Here is an 18510-nt window from a genome sequence, read left to right on the forward strand (position 1 = left end):
TTCAAATAGAGCAGCTGGTAGTCGCCAGTCGGTGGCTAATTACAGCATCCAGCAAATAGCAATAGAAGAAGAGGGTGCCACCAAAATTAACCCACACCCACAGGCCACAGCCACAGCGGAGGCAAAATCCAAAGAGACGACAAGGCCACAAGGGAAAGGAAAGGAAATCCCTGTCCTCCTTCGCCCGGCCTTCTCCTCCCGCGCTCCCGTCGTCTGTCTTCTCGTGCCTATAAAAGCCGGCCACCCTCCGACGACAACGAATCCATCATCAAGCAGCAACAACAACAACAATCCTTCTTCCTCTGCTCTTGACTGCGACCGATCTCTCCTCCTCCCCTGCGCCGGCGGTTGCAGGGAGAGGACAAAGCCACCGCGCGCGCGAGCGTAGCCATGGTTGTCAACAACAAGGTGGACACCCTGACGTACGACGTGGAGGCGGGGCAGCCCCGGGTCTCCGGCGCGTCGGCCGCGGCGGCTCCACCGCCGCCACCGCATCAGCGGAGCACGTTCGTGGTGGAGCATCACAAGGTCTCGGCGCCGGAGCGTCGGTCGACGGCGCGGGCGCTGGGGCAGAGGCTGGCGGAGATCTTCTTCCCCGACGACCCCCTGCACCAGTTCAAGAACCAGTCTTTCGCCCGGAAGCTCGTGCTCGCCCTGCAGTACTTCTTCCCCATCTTCGACTGGGGCTCCCACTACAGCCTGAAACTGCTCCGCTCCGACGCCATCGCCGGCCTCACCATTGCCAGCCTCGCCATCCCACAGGTAATTCCGTCAATCCCCTGGTTCTCTCGTCCTCCTCCTCCTCGGCGGGCGGCCTTCAATTGCCATCCATTTTTAGCACCTTCCTTTTCTGGTCACCTGCTACCTGTCCGTTACCTCGGCATTAATTCATTTCCTTCCATCCATGGCGACACGTACGTGCGTGCGTGCAGGGAATCAGCTACGCCAAGCTCGCCAACCTGCCTCCAATCATCGGCCTATGTCAGTCTCCCACGCCTCAATCGATTCATGGCTATATACACTCAATAAATGCCTGACGAAGGAAATCCCGATACTAATGAAATTGATTGCAGATTCGAGCTTCGTGCCGCCGCTCATCTACGCGCTTCTGGGGAGCTCGCGGGACCTGGCGGTGGGCCCGGTGTCGATCGCGTCGCTGGTGATGGGCTCCATGCTCCGGGAGGCGGTGGCGCCGGAGCAGCAGCCCATCCTGTACCTGCAGCTCGCCTTCAGCGCCACCTTCTTCGCGGGGCTCTTCCAGGCGTCGCTGGGCTTCCTCCGCCTCGGCTTCATCGTCGACTTCCTCTCCAAGGCCACGCTGACCGGGTTCATGGGCGGCGCCGCCATCATTGTCTCCCTGCAGCAGCTCAAGGGCCTCCTCGGCATCGTCCACTTCACCACACACATGGGCTTCGTCGACGTCATGGCCTCCGTAGTCCGGCGGCACAGGGAGTGGGAGTGGCAGACCATCGTCATGGGCCTCGCCTTCCTCGCAATCCTCCTCGGAACGCGGCAGATCGTAAGTTACACCACGTCATCACCTAATGATGGAAATCCACATTAACCATATTTATTTATTTAGCTAAATCTTAGCAGATTGTCAAATCTCGCTTGCTTGAACCTGTTTTTGGGAATAACAGTCACCTAAAATTGTACACAACCACTTAGCCTAAAGTTGGACATGACCATGATGTAGCCTAAATTGCGGTGGGAAGAACAACCATAGAAATGATTATGATACATATGCATCTATCTTTTCTCTCTCTTTTCTTACATATAGAAAAGGAAAAGAAAATACCGGTTTAGTTATTGGTTGTTAGTAGTCGGCTATGTTTTTGTACAATAATTTGACCATGGTTATAGACAGGTGGCTACTAGTAGGAAAGATAGAATTGCATAAAGGGCTGGTGGTGATTAAAATCATAAAAGTGAAGTGGCCTGGAGTTCAATGGAGGGGCCCAAAGGGTGCTTGCCACTAACAAAGAATTTCATTCCACTCAGTTTAACCAACGGCTAATAATGATGTTAAGCATACCTAGCTCCTGTTTGTTGGGACCTGAGATAATGCGAGATATTTTGTTTCTGAAAGGAATTCCATTCGGTGGATTTAATTTCATGAAAAACGAATATCTTGACTTACTTTAATTTGTTTTCCTAGAATATCATCAGGAGGTATCTGAAGTACGCTGAAAATTATAATATATTATGATAATTAGTATCACGGTACAAACGAAATGGCCTATAGGCTATAGCTGACCAAGAGCATAGCTAGCTTGGCTCAATTAAACAGGTCTTTCAAAGCTGTTTTAGTTTGTCTATGCTAATAGTACTTTCGATTTTTCTAGAAAGAGCTTTAGACTTGCATGGCTGAACTAAATAGTTGGTACGAGAAGAGAAGTTCAGTTGCTCCCTATAGGAGGCCTAACCTGCCAAAATATCTGAATAATGGACTAAACATGGTACCACAACGAGCATGTTGGCACTTGACCAAATGCACCTTCAAGATTGTATAATTGCTAAAGGCAATTTAAATTATTATTTTTTCTTTCGTTCAAATAAGTCATATCTATGTCACTTTCGTCTTCAGAAAAGTGCTACTGTTTCTTTCATCAAAAACGATCCAAAGCATACCAAACACATGTTTTGAAGCCAAGCCTAACATGTCTGAGAAGTTCCAGTTTGAGTTTTCATATAGACTGCTAGGCCAAACGTATCGATCAATTTTGAGTAAGACGTGTGTCAATGTGTGTGACATTAGGTAGAATCTATTCTAGTATAGCTGGTGTCTCTTTGGATACACTCATTGGAAGCTTCCCACTTTTCCCTTTTAGGGAGAAAGAATGTAGTGTCTGATTTGGCCTCTGTTGCGTGTCACCTGTTAGGCAAGTTGGTCGCATCCTCTCCTCACCTCATCTCTGTCACATTTCCTTCTTTCAAATCTCTTGATAATGATCGACTCCGCAAAAATACCCTCCGTTTATGTGTAATCATCCTAGCAAGTGGGCAAAAGGGTGCATGATTTTTCATTTGCAGCAGATTTGCTTAACAATGATGGTGTTCCTCACTTGATATGATCAAAAGTGTCAATCTAGAAAGGATTGGACAAGATGGGGGCTCCTAAGTCACCAACTTAATTTCCACCCAAAAATTCACATTTATCGCCAAAACAAATTTATGAGGCAAAGCTGTTACTATCCTGGTTAAATTCTTCAGTTTTTACCTGTATCTTGCTCAGTTTTTTGGTGAAAGTGAGCAATAGCAAGCAGATGTACTGACCTTTATTTTTATGTTGCTTGTTCTTCTTCAGAGCGCTCGGAACCCGAGGCTTTTCTGGGTATCGGCAGCTGCTCCCCTGACCTGCGTGATCGCCTCCACCGTCATCTCTTACTTCTGCAGGGGCAACGCCATCAGCATCGTAAGCACATATTTCTCAACATGTTCTACGTACTTCACATTGGAAAAGAAAATGAAAAATCGAAGAAAGAAACATCAGCAGTCACTGATGCATCTTCGAAAATGCCATCTTTGTTGCACAGATCGGCGACCTTCCAAGAGGAGTGAACCCTCCATCCATGAACATGCTCCACTTCAGCGGCTCCTACGTCGCCCTTTCGATCAAGACAGGGATCATGACCGGCATCCTATCCCTCACCGTAAGATCAATTCTTTGGTTTCTCAATCTCATCAAAGTGTTCAGTTTGATTTGATTTTGAGACTGTGGATATGAACTTAAATATGGGACTGTTGCTGCATGCAGGAGGGGATCGCGGTGGGTCGAACGTTCGCGTCGATCAACAACTACCAGGTGGACGGGAACAAGGAGATGATGGCGATCGGGGTGATGAACATGGCGGGCTCCTGCGCCTCCTGCTACGTCACCACCGGCTCCTTCTCCCGCTCCGCCGTCAACTACAGCGCCGGCTGCCGCACCGCGGTGTCCAACATCATCATGGCGACGGCAGTGCTGATCACGCTCCTCTTCCTCATGCCGCTCTTCCACTACACCCCCAACGTGATCCTCTCCGCCATCATCATCACCGCCGTGGCGGGGCTCATCGACTTCCGCGGCGCCGCCAAGCTGTGGAAGGTGGACAAGCTCGACTTCATGGCGTGCCTCGCCGCCTTCCTCGGCGTGCTCCTCGTGTCCGTCCAGGTCGGGCTCGCTGTCGCCGTGGGGATCTCGCTCTTCAAGATCCTGCTGCAGGTGACACGGCCCAACACCGTGGTGAAGGGGGTCGTGCCTGGCACGCAGAGCTACCGGAGCATTGCGCAGTACCGGGAGGCAGTGCGCGTGCCGCCGTTCCTCGTCATCGGCGTAGAGTCGGCGATCTACTTCGCCAACTCCACGTACCTGGTGGAGAGGATCATGAGATATCTCAGGGAGGAGGAGGAGCGCGCCGCCAAGGCCAACATCTGCTCCGTGCGCTGCGTCGTCCTCGACATGAGCGGTAAGCAAATCTTGCTTGGACAGAGATCGATCGCTGTTAATGTCACACAGTGCAACATTCTGCTGCTGAAATGTGATCGATCGATTGGTCGAGAGACGAGATAGCTGATTGATCGTGTTGATTGATTGCAGCTGTATCTGCGATCGACACGAGCGGGCTGGACGCGCTGGCGGAGCTGAAGAGGGTGCTGGACAAGAGGAACATCGAGCTGGTGCTGGCGAACCCGGTCGGATCAGTGACGGAGAGGATGTACAACTCGGTGGTCGGGGAGATGTTCGGTTCGGATCGCATCTTCTTCAGCGTCGCCGAGGCCATCGCGGCGGCGCCGTACAAGGCGGTGCAGCCATGACCCATCCACCCTGATAGACCGCATGTAAGCAGAGCACAGCCGCCGCCCAACGTAGACCAGCAGAATTAAGCGGTAGGACAAGTGGAGGCGGCTCAAGTAGATCGATGCATAGAAGAAGTAAGAAGACGGGGAAGATTAAGAAGGAATCAAAGTTAGTTTGTTCGAGTGTTGCTGTGCTTGACTAGGGAGAGTGATCAGGGTAAGAACGAAATAAGGGCAGTGCCGATCTCCCCTCTTTTCTTCTCGTCGTGGAGAAGAGACTTTTTTGAACAAAATGTACCACTAGTCAGCATGCAGTTGTTGTAGAAGAAGATGTAACTTGTAAGATGCGTCAGAGGTAATTAACTAATGGAAGTTGATTAATTTCCTAGTCCATCGGATGCATTACAGTTACAGCTCCTTATATCTCTAAAATTGTAGCAGAAGATCAGAACATCGATGAGCTGACCTCAGTGAGCTGCTCTTGAGTAGCTAGTGCAGAATCGATCGTGTGTTTCCTGTCGATATCATTGATCATTTGCATCTCGTTTAGACAGCAGCCTCTGTTAAAAAAAAAAAAAAACAGCAGCCGACAAGCACAACGACTAGTTCGATCTCTGAATTCGTTCTGAACCTCTGCATTCGACTTGTACTTTCAAAGGACACAAACACAAAGGGGAGTCTACTCGTTTCGTCCCATTCTCTGGCGAACATTATGGTGACATGAATGACGCTGGTCGCAACGGTACAGCTCAGCCTGTCACGCACGGCTAAATTTGGCTGTCACAAACGATTTTCAAAAAGCCACTCTCAATGTCGGTGGTTATTCCTTCATCTTCTCCGAGATGGATGCATGCGGTCTTCTTGACCCGTTCGACGATTTCCCGTTTGCAACCAACAGCGTCAAGCCGTTTCAGGGAGGAGTAACGGCGGCGCGCCGTCGACATGGTCTGGAGGTTGAAGACGAAGGATATCACAAGAATTTCATTGTAATTTTCATTTTTATTGGAGTGTTTAGTACTATTTGATGTTTCTCTAAATGTCAAGATTCTATTCGCAAAAAAATGGTGGTCGATGGGTCACATCCCACACGGTGTTAAAAATCGGGTGCAATGGGTGCAAGTTTGCACCCGATAGGAAAACGAGAATCATGTGCAATGGTTTGAATATGCACAGTGTGTTATATGAAAATTGTGCCCGCATATTATGTGAATATGCACACATTCAAGTAACAAAAGATGTTCTCTCTTTGCACGGAAAGGAATGTCCGCCCCCGCTAAGCTCCTAGGAGGGGCGGCTCAGACGAAACCTTAGCCACCGCCTCCCCCTTCAACTCCCCCCCCCACCCCGTCCCCCCTCGCCGCTGCCCAAGGATGCCGATGGTGAAAGGCTGCACGGCAAACAACGAAGGAGGCTCTCATCCCTGAGCGCGACTGGCAGCGATGAGGACCTCTTCCTCCTCGCGTGGTGGGATCTTCGGCCGGAGCCTCGCGTCAGCCTAGGATGCGTGGCTTATCCGGCATAGATGGATGTCGGGGCGGCGGCCCCGGGCTTCTACGGCGACTATTGTGGCAGCAAGGGTGATACGTCGTCTGATTCGGGTGATTCGGTGCATGCCAGCCCTCTCTCCGCGTGGTGGGGGTGGTGGCAATGATGCCCACTGAGATCTCCTATTTGCTATTTGGAGCCGGCGGGCAGCGGCGTGGGGCCTGCTGATCTACCTAATAAAGGTGGTGGTCCTTGGGTTCCTCTCGCGCTAAGACAGGGTTCTGCTTAATGTCTGCCCTCATTGATCTATTTTTTATGAGTTTCAAAAGGCTCCGCCTACCATCTCCATTGGGCGTCTGATGCATGCAGATTGCTGAATCACATATGATGCGGCTTCAGGAGGAAGTGACGCGAAGCTTCAATGTTTGTTGCCATCATGGGACATGTTTGTTTCCGATTTCTACGGAGAACATGGTGGCGGAGAATGTCATGGCGTCTGACGTCTGAGGTCTAGTAATGGCAGACTGAGTTTTCAAGGCGATGAGGATTTTGCTTAGTGTTTCTTGACTTGCATAGTGGCATCGACAAGTGGAGGCAGCAGTATATGAGGATTACACAGTCTTACATTTTAGAGTGAAAATCCAAGGTCTAGCCTTAATTGGTTGTGTCTGGCAATAACCTTGTTCAACGCACTGTTTCAAAGCATGCTTTCTCCAAGGTGAAAACCTAAGATCTATAATCGGGCGGTGACAATGCTTGTGCACTGTTTTCCTCTTGGAGGCGCCACTTTATACTCTGGATGGTGTCTTGGTAGTTGTTTGTGTTCAGCTGCAAGGTTTTGATCATAGTAGTAGGATCTGTGTGCGTCCGTAATGTATTTACGATATTTCGTTATTACAGAGGCTGGTTGTAATTGGTATCTTCGTGATATTAATATGTTTCCTTTGTCGAGAAAATTCAAGTAACCTAAACAGCGTGGAATTCTATTTTTTAAGATTTTTTTTAAAAAGGCATGTTCAGCACCGGCATGACGTCAACAAGATGGATAAAGCTGCGGTCGCCAATATGTTGTCGTCGGCACGAACAAAGTCGATAGTCGCCGGCACGACAGTAGCATCGCGCAGTTGTCGTCCGTTGGGAGGCAGCGCAACGCCTCTCCCTATATACCACCTCTCGGGAGGTCATCCGAGGTGTTGCTGCCGCTCAAGGTCGATGGCTCCTCCTCGCGTTCTCAATAAAATAATTGAAACTAGCTCAAAAAGAATGGTGAGAACAAGGGAACAATGGGAGGAGGCAAGATCCGGACGAGTGACTTACTTGGAGTAGGGATATAATGGTGTGAGTCGGGGGGAGCCCCCCACAGAAAATTAGTGAATGAAAAAAATGTACGGTTTTGCTAAGTCTCAGGTGACTGAGACTTTCTCATGTCTCAGTCGACCTGAGAACCGTTAGATCTAGCTTTGAGATTTGTGCAATCTGTGAAAGGAAATAAAAAACGCTGGTGCACGCGATGAGCAATCGACCTCAAGACATGTTGAATCGCATCGCGGTGCCACAACCAATCTGATAAGGGGTGGCCCGATCTTCTCAGTAAGCAACGGTGGTGATGATGATCACGGGGTGATGGCAGCGGAGAAACACGACGATGTAGTGGATGATAACTTGTATGACGCAACGAGATCTCTCGATTGGTCCCTGTCGCCAATGCAACAGCTCTCAACCCTGCAAGATATTCGCAACTCCACACACTTGCGCACGTAGCCGCCGACCACGAAGCGGTAAGTTGCAACCGTCTAATTCCCAATGGAAACAGCAGATCACACAAGACTTAAACAGGATCTACACAATATCCAAGCAATATGGTGTAGGGAATTTAATAGTTTTGCAGAGCAAACAACTAAGAACTAGGGTTTATCTTAAACATGGTCTCCCCCAACTTGTGGTGCGTCCCAGGGACTTATATAGGCGTCTGGGACGACCTCAGGTCCAAAAAGTACGAAAATAACCGACCCAGAATAGATCTGGTCGAGACAGACTCGGGCCCGGTCCGGTCCGGAATCCGGTCGACCGGGCTGTGGACCGGCCGGTCCGGTCACGTGGTCCGGTCAACCGGTCGGCAACCGGAAATCTGCGAGGTTTCCGGTTTCCGTCCGGTACGAGGGCTTCCTCCGGTTGGCGGCCGGTCGGCCGGGCCGGGGACCGGGCGGCCCGGCGTGGCGGCCGGTCGGCCGAGCGGCGCTGGACCGGCCTGGATTTCTTCGTCTCCTCTCGCGCATGCCTCCCGCTCCTCCCTCGCGCGGCCATGAGATATCTTCATGTCCAGCTCCATGTCCAGCTTCACGTCCAGCTGCTCCTCTCCTCCTCGTGCGATGCTCGTCTCCTCTTGATACCTGATGATACACAAGTAATAGGATTTAGGCAGTATAAAGTTCTCATCAATCAAAGTATCATTTAGAAACAAGTTCACTGTTGTTTAAGTAACTTCGCACGAGCTCGTGTCATTGGTCCAATCCTGACTTCATTGGACTTGAGCTTCACGACAGGTTCATCTTCGGTTGGTAATGACGGAGGTAGTAGTGAGGTAGGGATGTCCTCATCATCTCCCCCCCTTCAAAAGGCGTCGACCCCGACGCTCCAAGGTCTTCTCCGTCATATGGTGTCAAATCAGCAACATTGAAAGAATTCATCGACACCAAACTCATCCTCCGGAAGATCTATCGAGTATGCATTATCATTGATCTTGGCAAGCACTTTGTAAGGACCATCACCACGAGGCTTCAACTTAGACTTTCTCAGCTTCGGGAACCTATCCTTGCGAAAATGTATCCAGACCAAATCACCGGGCTTGAACAACATCTCTTTGCGCTTCTTATTCATCCTTGCAGCATTGCTCTTGCCTTTCTTCTCAATCAACTCTTTAGTCTTCTCATGAATCTTCTTCACATAATCTGCCATCTTTGATGCCTCCATATTAACTCTCTCATGTATGGGCAAAGGCAACAAGTCAAGTGGAGTAATGGGTTTGAAACCATACACCACCTCAAAAGGACATAGCTCTGTGGTAGAATGTACCACCCTGTTGTAAGCAAACTCCACATGCGGCAAACACTCTTCCCACTCCTTCAGGTTCTTCTTGATCATGGATCTCAACAGTTGTGACAATGTTCTATTCACCACTTCAGTTTGACCATCGGTTTGGGGATGACAAGTAGTGCTTGAACAGCAGCTTCGTCCCCAGCTTTCTCCAAAGCGTCTTCCGGAAGTAGCTCATAAACTTCACGTCACGATCGAAACAATAGTCTTCGGGACTCCATGTAGACGTACAATCTCCACGAAAAACAGGTTAGCAATATGCGACGCATCGTCGCTCTTGTGGCAGGCAATAAAGTGTGACATCTTAGAAAATCTATCCACTACCACAAATATAGAATCATGGCCTCTCTTAGTACGCGGCAAACCCAACACAAAATCCATACTAATATCCTCCTATGGTGTAGTAGGTGCCGGTAAAGGAGTATACAAACCGTGAGGCTTTAGCTTGGACTTGGACTTGTTGCAAGTAATGCATCTCCTCACATATCGATCCACGTCCCGCCTCATCTTTGGCCAATAAAAGTGGTCAGCTAGCATGAGTAGCGTCTTCTCACGCCCAAAGTGACCCATCAAACCTCCGGCATGTGATTCCACGCAATAAGAGCAAACGCACGAGACGATTCCGGAACACATAGTTTGTTAGCCCTAAACAAGAGCCCATCATGTATGTGATATTTTTCCCATGCTTTACCAAGAGCACATAAGCGATATGCTTCGACAAAATCATGATCAGTGGCATACAAATCACATAGTATCTCTAAACCAGGAATTTTAACATCAAGTTGAGTTAATAGCATATTCTTCCTAGATAGAGCATCGAGCAACAATATTATCTTTTCCCTTCTTATGCTTAATAATATATGAAAAAGACTCAATGAACTCAACCCACTTAGCTAGACGCTTATGCAAAGTAGATTGGGCTTTCAGGTATTTTAAAGCTTCATGATCAGAATGTATGATAAATTCTTTTGGCCACAAGTAATGTTGCCAAACCTCAAGAACTATAATTAAAGCATACAATTCTTTATCATATATAGGATAGTTCAACTTAGCACCGGAAAGTTTCTCGAGAAAAATATGCAATTGGGCGACCCTCTTGCATCAACACACCACCAATTCCAATACCACTAGCATCACATTCAATCTCAAATTGCTTATTGAAATCAGGAAGTGCAAGCAATGGTGCAGAAGTTAACAATCTCTTAAGTTCATCAAAAGCATGATCTTGGGCTGCGCCCCACTCAAAAACAACACCCTTTTTAGTCAAATCATTCAAAGGTGCAGCAATAGTACTAAAGTTGGGCACAAATCGGCGATAAAACCCAGCTAGACCATGAAAACTTCTTACTTGACTCACATTCATGGGAGTAGGCCAATTTTGAATAGCTTCAATTTTAGACACATCTACCTCTACTCCATGCTTAGAGACAACATAACCCAGAAATATGACCTTATCTTTGCAAAATGTGCACTTCTCAAGATTACCATAGAGTTGATTATCACGCAACACTTGCAAAACATGTCGAATATGTATAGTATGATCAGATTCATTGCGGCTGTAGATTAATATGTCATCAAAGTATACAACCACAAATTTGCCAATAAACTCACGCAAAACATGGTTCATTAATCTCATGAAAGTACTAGGTGCATTAGTTAACCCAAAAGGCATTACTAACCACTCATATAAACCAAATTTTGTTTTAAAGGCTGTTTTCCACTCATCCCCTTCTTTCATCCTAATTTGATGATAACCACTACGCAAATCAATTTTAGAGAACACAGCGAGCACCACTCAATTCATCTAGCATATCCTCTAAACGGGGAATAGGATGACGATATCGAATAGTAATGTTGTTTATAGCTCTACAATCTACGCACATACGCCAAGTACCATCTTTCTTAGGAACTAGAATAACAGGAACAGCACAAGGACTAAGGCTTATACGGATATAACCTTTGTCAAGTAGCGCTTGTACTTGCTTCTGTATTTCCTTCGTCTCTTCGGGATTAGTGCGATATGGCGCCCTATTGGGCAGCGAAGCTCCGGGAATCAAGTCAATTTGATGCTCAATACCTTGCAATGGTGGTAGTCCTGCGGGTACCTCCTCCGGAAACACGTCGCCAAATTCCTGCAAAACATTAGAAACACCAAGAGGAAGAGGGGTCATGTCATTAGAAACCAATACCGTACCCCTGTACAAAAGCACAAGAGGCATGGCCGTAGGATCCTCACTAAATTCTCTCATGTCTTCTTTGGTGGCTAATGAAACTAAAGAATTCACTCTCTCACTTTTCGTTATATCACTCACGACATTACAATTCTCTCGCCTATCTAGAGGTGCATCCTCCAAATTCACTTCAATCTTCTGACGAGACTCATTGACAATTTGTTGTGGTGACAGGCTATAAGTTAATTTTCTTGCCCTTGTACTCCAAGTGATATGTATTGGCTCGGCCATTGTGTTGCACAGAACGGTCATAGAGCCAAGGCCGACCCAATAGTAGATGACAAACCGTCATAGGAACCACATCAAAGTCAATGCAATCCTTATACGGTCCAATCGCAAACTCAACACGCACCATGTGGTTTACCTTCATCTCACCATTGTCGCTCAACCACTGAATATAATATGGATGCGGGTGCGGTAGGTACTTCAACTTCAGCTTGGTACATAACTCCTTGCTTGCTAAATTGCGGCAACTCCCGCCATCAATAATGACCTTGCAAGCCTTGTCAGGACCAACTAAAGCTTTGGTTTGGAACAAATTGCAGCGGCGAGTAGATGCACTAGGCAACACATTAAGAGCACGCTGCGACACAACAATGGTACGAGCATCGGAAGGATATGCATCTTCACCATCGGTGTCATAGTCATCATCGTCCGGAGCATTTGGATCAACATCATCTCCGAGTCTCATACTCATTGTCCTCATTGACAAACATGACTTTGCGGTTAGGACAATCTCTCTTGAAGTGGCCCTTGCCACCACATGTATGGCAAAGCATATCGCGGTTGTGCGTTGTAGACATACTAGAACCACTCGTACTTGCAGCAGATTCAGACTTCTTTGCATTAGATACATTGGAGACCGGTTTGCTAGGCGTAGGTGAGTAAGGAGCGGAGCGCGTCGAGGGCGCCGGCGCTGTAGAGGGCGCACGGGGTGTAAAACGCCCAGCTCCAGTAGCACGTCCCTTAACCTTTGCTTCTTCAGCCAACTGTGATTCAGCTTCTCTTGCATGATGTAACAATTGATTCATATTGGTGTAGGTGTAATGACGAACAATGCCTTTAACATCATACTTCAATCCATTGAGAAAACGCTGCATTGTCATCTCTAGAGACTCACGGACACGACCACGTCTGCATAAGCATCTCCATCTCCATGTAGTACTCATCAACAGTCTTCACACCTTGCCTCAATAGTGTTAGCTTATCAAATATATTCCGCATGTAATTTGTAGGCACAAAACGAGAAGTCATTGCCTCTTTCATAGCACGCCATGTACGGATAGGTTGTGCACCATCTTCGTCGAGGTTACGAACCAAAGAATCCCACCAACGCAATGCATAACCATCAAATTCGGAAGATGCAAGCTTGATCTTTCTATCTTCGAGTAGTGTGGATGTAAGCTCCATAATTTCTCAATCTTCAGCTCCCAAGTGAGGTATTCTTCAACATCAGCTCCTCCTTCAAACTTGGGTATGGAAAACTTGGGCTTACCCAATCCATCTTCTTCATCTTGTCCACGACCATTGCGGCCAAGTGGAAACAAACCACGAGGACGATGACCACGAGGCGCACCACGAGCATTGTGTGCGTCATCTGCAAGCTCAGGATCTTCATCATCGTCTTGTTGTTGTTGTGCAGTCAAATTCTCAATAGCAAGGCGCATATCTGCAATATTGCGTTGTATATCCGTCATTTGATCAGACAATCCAGTGATGGTGACATTAGTAGCATCCAACGTTTGTTTGATCTCGTCAACTGTACTCTTAAGCTCATCATCCTTAATGCGGAATTCACGTCGCATCTCATTACGAAGAGCTTCATACTCCCTCCATGTGATGATATCTGCCGAATTCTTGTTTTCCTGGTTAACAATCTTATTATCACTAGCAGACATGATTAGTAGGTTAGTGCACTAAATCAATAATATATGGTAGTACTCTCACAACTCACTCAAAACTGATAAGAAAAGGAAATCTTACCGTTCCAAAGTAAATTAGTGTTGCTTACCACTTGTAGTAACAACTAGTGCACGGATGTAGCGAAGCGAATATCAAGGGTATAAGAAAAATCACACGAAAAAGCAGGGTATATGTGGGGCTGTAGGTAGGCTACCTATTTGCACCAATAACAAGTTCTAGCGCTGACCGTAGACAACCAATGATACTCACACAAGGCGATATAATGGGGCAATGCAACTATATGGAGGAAAGGTTGCAATGCACTAGAGAGACGCTAGCAAAGCTCAACGAGACAGGCACAAGATTGCTCAACTACAGGTGCAGTAAAGAAAACTTAGGCCTTTCACTTGATTCAACTAGCACGACACTTTTCTTTTTGTATTTTTCTGTTTGTAACACACGCAGCTATGTAGCTCTTTTTGCTTCTTTTCAAAAAAAAATTTTGATTTTATGACTCAAATCCTTGATAACACGGCCAACTAGATATGCAAAGCACCAAAACCCTAATGAGCATCCTGTCGAGCGGTAAAACTAGTCTCTTCTGGGGAAGTTCCTAGTCACATATATCGAAAGGCTGTAGCTATGGTTTGGACAAACACACTGTATGCTATGTGTACTCGGAGTAAACAAAAACTGACTCTGGATGACAAACTAGAAGAAAAGAAAACACAAACCCTAATAATTCTACTAGAAGAAAGATAAAGGTACGCAAAAACAACTACGAAAAGCAACTAAAACTCGAAATTAGTGCAAACTATGGCTATGGCAAACCCTAACCCTAATTTTTTTTTTGGCTTTTTCTGGATAGGAAAAACACTCACAACTCAACTATGGGGTGGATTGTGGATGGCTTACCGAGGAAAACTGGAAAACTGATACCAAGATGATAAGGGGTGGCCCGATCTTCTCAGTAAGCAACGGTGGTGATGATGATCACGGGATGATGGCAGCGGAGAAACACGACGATGTAGTGGATGATAACTTGTATGACGCAACGAGATCTCTCGATTGGTCCCGTCGCCAATGCAACAGCTCTCAACCCTGCAAGATATTCGCAACTCCACACACTTACGCACGTAGCCGCCGACCACGAAGCGGTAAGTTGCAACCGTCTAATTCCCAATGGAAACAGCAGATCACACAAGACTTAAACAGGATCTACACAATATCCAAGCAATATGGTGTAGGGAATTCAATAGTTTTGCAGAGCAAACAACTAAGAACTAGGGTTTATCTTAAACGTGGTCTCCCCCAACTTGTGGGGCGTCCCAGGGACTTATATAGGCATCTGGGACGACCTCAGGTCCAAAAAGTACGAAAATAACCGACCCAGAATAGATCTGGTCGAGACAGACTCGGACTGGTCCGGTCTGGAATCCGGTCGACCGGGCTGTGGACCGGCCGGTCCGGTCTGTGGTCTGGTCAACCGGTCGGCAACCGGAAATCTGCGAGGTTTCCGGTTTCCGTCCGTACGAGGGCTTCCTCCGGTTGGCGGCCGGTCGGCCAGGCCGGGGACCGGGCGGCCCGGCGTGGCGGCCGGTCTGACCGGGCGCTGGACCGGCCTGGATTTCTTCGTCTCCTCTCGCGCATGCCTCCCGCTCCTCCGTCGCGCGGCCATGAGATATCTTCATGTCCAGCTCCATGTCCAGCTTCACGTCCAGCTGCTCCTCTCCTCCTCGTGCGATGCTCGTCTCCTCTTGATACCTGATGATACACAAGTAATAGGATTTAGGCAGTATAAAGTTCTCATCAATCAAAGTATCGTTTAGAAACAAGTTCACCTGTTGTTTAAGTAACTTCGCACGAGCTCGTGTCATTGGTCCAATCCTGACTTCATTGGACTTGAGCTTCACAGCAGGTTCATCTTCAGTTGGTAATGACGGAGGTAGTAGTGAGGTAGGGATGTCCTCATCACAATCGGAGAAAGGTACTGTTATCTACGGATTGACTACTGCTGGCTTATATAGTACTACACTAATTTTGTCTTATTTTGTATAACAACAAATTAGACGGCGTTTGTGCTTATAATGTTTATATGCCTTCTTTATCATTATTTATATTATTTTTACACTTTTTATTTTATGTTTATCAAGAAAAGTACAACCATGCTATATATGTATTTTACTTTTTTATTATTTATGTTGGCTTTATTTTTCTATTTTTTGTCATTTATATAGATTGCACCTTTTGTTGACAAAAGTACAACTAGTATTTTACAATTTTTTCTTGTTATTTTATGAGTCACACTTTTCTTTTCTCAAGAACGTTTATTAACAAATTGTTTTCTAATATAGAAGAATTGTGCAATTAGTAAAAAGAAATTACATACATGTTACACTTTTTCTCAAGAAATAAGCAACTCAACCTATATTCGATGTGATTTGCACTTTTCAAAAAAAAAGTACAACTCCACCAAGTTTTTAATATGAGTTGCACTTTTTCTCAAGAAATGTGCAACTAGCAAAGTTTTCCGTTCGAGTTTCAAATTTCTTTATGAAATGTGCAACTAGAAACCGATTATTGATACAAATTACACTTTTGTAAAGAAATGTGCAACTAGAAGTTGTTTTTAGATGAGTTGCACTTTTCTCCACCGAAGTCTAACTAGCAATCGATTTTTAATATGAGTTGCACTTTTTCTAAAGAAATATGCAACTTGCAACCTACATTCGAAGAAATGTCCAACTCCATCTGGTTTTAGTATGAGTTGCATCTTTTAAAGAAATGTGCAACTAGCAACCGGTTATTAATACGAGTTGCACTTTCCTAAAGAAATATGCAACTAAAATCCTTTTTATACGAGTTGCATTTTTCTCAAAAAATGTGCAACTAGGAACGAATTTTTAATATAAGTTGCACTTTTCTCAAAAATATGAGCAACTAGGAACCGATTTTTAATATGAGTTACACTTTTGTCAAGAAATGTGCAACTAGCATATTATTTTGTCCATTTTTTTTCTTCTTCGATTTTAAATGACCGACAATTTTCAATTAAATTTTTAGAAAAGTCTAAAGCACATTTACTTTTTTATTTTCGGTGGAGTGTCTTTGAACTCGTGAGAAGCAGCAGTAGGACTAGCTAAGTGAAATATACGGTTGTTAGTTACCTCTGTCTAAATTAAAACGATGTACCACATGTTGTTTAATTGGTAGCTGGGCAGATGGCTAGCTAGCAAAAACATGTGTGCACTTGCTGCTGCGCATGCCCTTATGTGTGCATTTCTATCCTCCGTCAAGTGACCTGATGACGTTGGGGCGTCGACTGAGACGAAACAAAATCTCAGTCGACTGCTCCCTAGTCTTCCCAAAAATGTATCAGTTGTATAGTACAATTTTTTTTTGCCTTTTGTCCCCATAGATCATGATTCTCCATAGATCCAATTGCAATTCTGGAGTACTTTCTCATGATAAGAAAAGAGCAAATAGTTTCCATATGGAGTATTTGCGTGAATCTCCACTTCTCCACCGCTATCTACAGTGTCTCAGTTTGGTAATATTCTGATTTATGCTGCTATCAAACAAAAATACTCCGTATACAGGACATTGCCGTTGGCCTTGACAATTTGGATTCCATTTTTTTCAATAGTATGAACCCTGGATTGCTTTGCAGAATATGGTCTCTCTGAGAAGCAAATCAGGCACCTCGACAAGCTAAACACGCGGAAGAACCTGCACCATAAAGGAATTCTAGACTCACCTTTCTGTCTGAGATGTCCTCTACAAATGGAGGACAAAATGCACCTATTCTTTCACTGCCCGGCGGCGCAACACATTTTGTAGAGGACAGGCATTCAGCCCTTGCACAGTGGTCTAGCAAACATTTGGAAGATGCCACCATCCGTCATCTTCTCCCTTCAACCTGGCCGACGGTCCTACTCATAATCCTTTGGAAGATTTGGGGCACCAGGAACGCGCTTGTGTTTCGAAATCAAGTCATATCTCCGCAACACTCCGTATCAAATGTAATCTCTAACCTTTCGCTATGGCTATATAGATTCAAAAAGGCAAACCTCAAAGAGGATGCCATGTTGAAGGCAAATATAATTGTTGCTCTTAGATTGATTTGATCCCACGTTGGGATTATATAGTACAAGAAGACTTAGCAGCTAAGGTAAATAGATTACAAAAAGGTAGGACACTTTGAGTCGGTTTGATCTAGACGTGTTCTAACCGTACACGTCTAACACCCCCCCGCAGTCGGAGTGGGAGCACCGCGGTTGTTCAGGCTGGAGCAAAACTCGGTGAAGATAGTGGATGGCAACCCCTTGGTGAAGATATCAGCATACTGCGAGGATGTGGGAACATGGAGAACACGGACATCTCCAAAGGCTACACGCTCTCGAACAAAATGAAGATCAATCTCCACATGCTTAGTGTGTTGATGTTGAACTGGATTCGTAGAAAGGTAGACGGCGGAGATGTTGTCGCAGTAGACCACAGTAGCTCGTTGAAGTGGGCGACGGAGCTCGGAAAGGAGCTGTCGTAACCAACATGCTTCAGCGACTGCATTAGCGACTCCATGATATTCTGCCTCCGCACTCGATCGGGAGACAGTTTGTTGGCGCTTAGATGACCAAGAGATCAGATTGTCGCCAAGGAAAACCCCATAACCAGAAGTCGACTTGCGAGTGTCGGGGCATCTAGCCCAATCGGCATCAGTATAAGCAGTAAATGATGTTGGTGATGAGCGATGTAGCTGCAGGCCATAGTCAACGGTGTCGCGAAGGTACCGGAGAATCCGCTTGGCCGCATTAAGATGCGGCTCACGTGGGCCATGCATGTACAAGTAGACCTGATGAACGGCATAGGCGACGTCCGGGCGGGTGAATGACAGTGGAGAGCACCCACCAAGCTCTGATAAGTGGATGGATCAGCGCCGGGGGCGCCAGTAGCGCCAAGCTTGGACTGTGTGTCAACCGGAGTGGAGCATGGATTGCACTCAGTCATTCCTGCACGGTCG

General features: G+C 46.4%; 1 protein-coding gene across 1 annotated transcript; it reads left to right on the top strand.

The window, feature by feature from the left end:
• Nucleotides 1–258: 258 nt before the first annotated feature.
• Nucleotides 259–5181, top strand: LOC124669047 (probable sulfate transporter 3.4). The gene is made up of 7 exons (XM_047205813.1): nucleotides 259–762; nucleotides 933–981; nucleotides 1074–1519; nucleotides 3308–3415; nucleotides 3537–3653; nucleotides 3758–4448; nucleotides 4580–5181. Exons 1-7 carry the CDS (start codon nucleotides 391–393, stop codon nucleotides 4795–4797), a joined length of 2001 nt encoding a protein of 666 aa, XP_047061769.1. The 5' UTR covers nucleotides 259–390; the 3' UTR covers nucleotides 4798–5181.
• Nucleotides 5182–18510: the final 13329 nt, after the last annotated feature.

The sequence above is a fragment of the Lolium rigidum genome, chromosome 1 (genome assembly GCF_022539505.1).
Source record: "Lolium rigidum isolate FL_2022 chromosome 1, APGP_CSIRO_Lrig_0.1, whole genome shotgun sequence".
In the NCBI taxonomy this organism is placed as follows: domain Eukaryota; kingdom Viridiplantae; phylum Streptophyta; class Magnoliopsida; order Poales; family Poaceae; genus Lolium; species Lolium rigidum.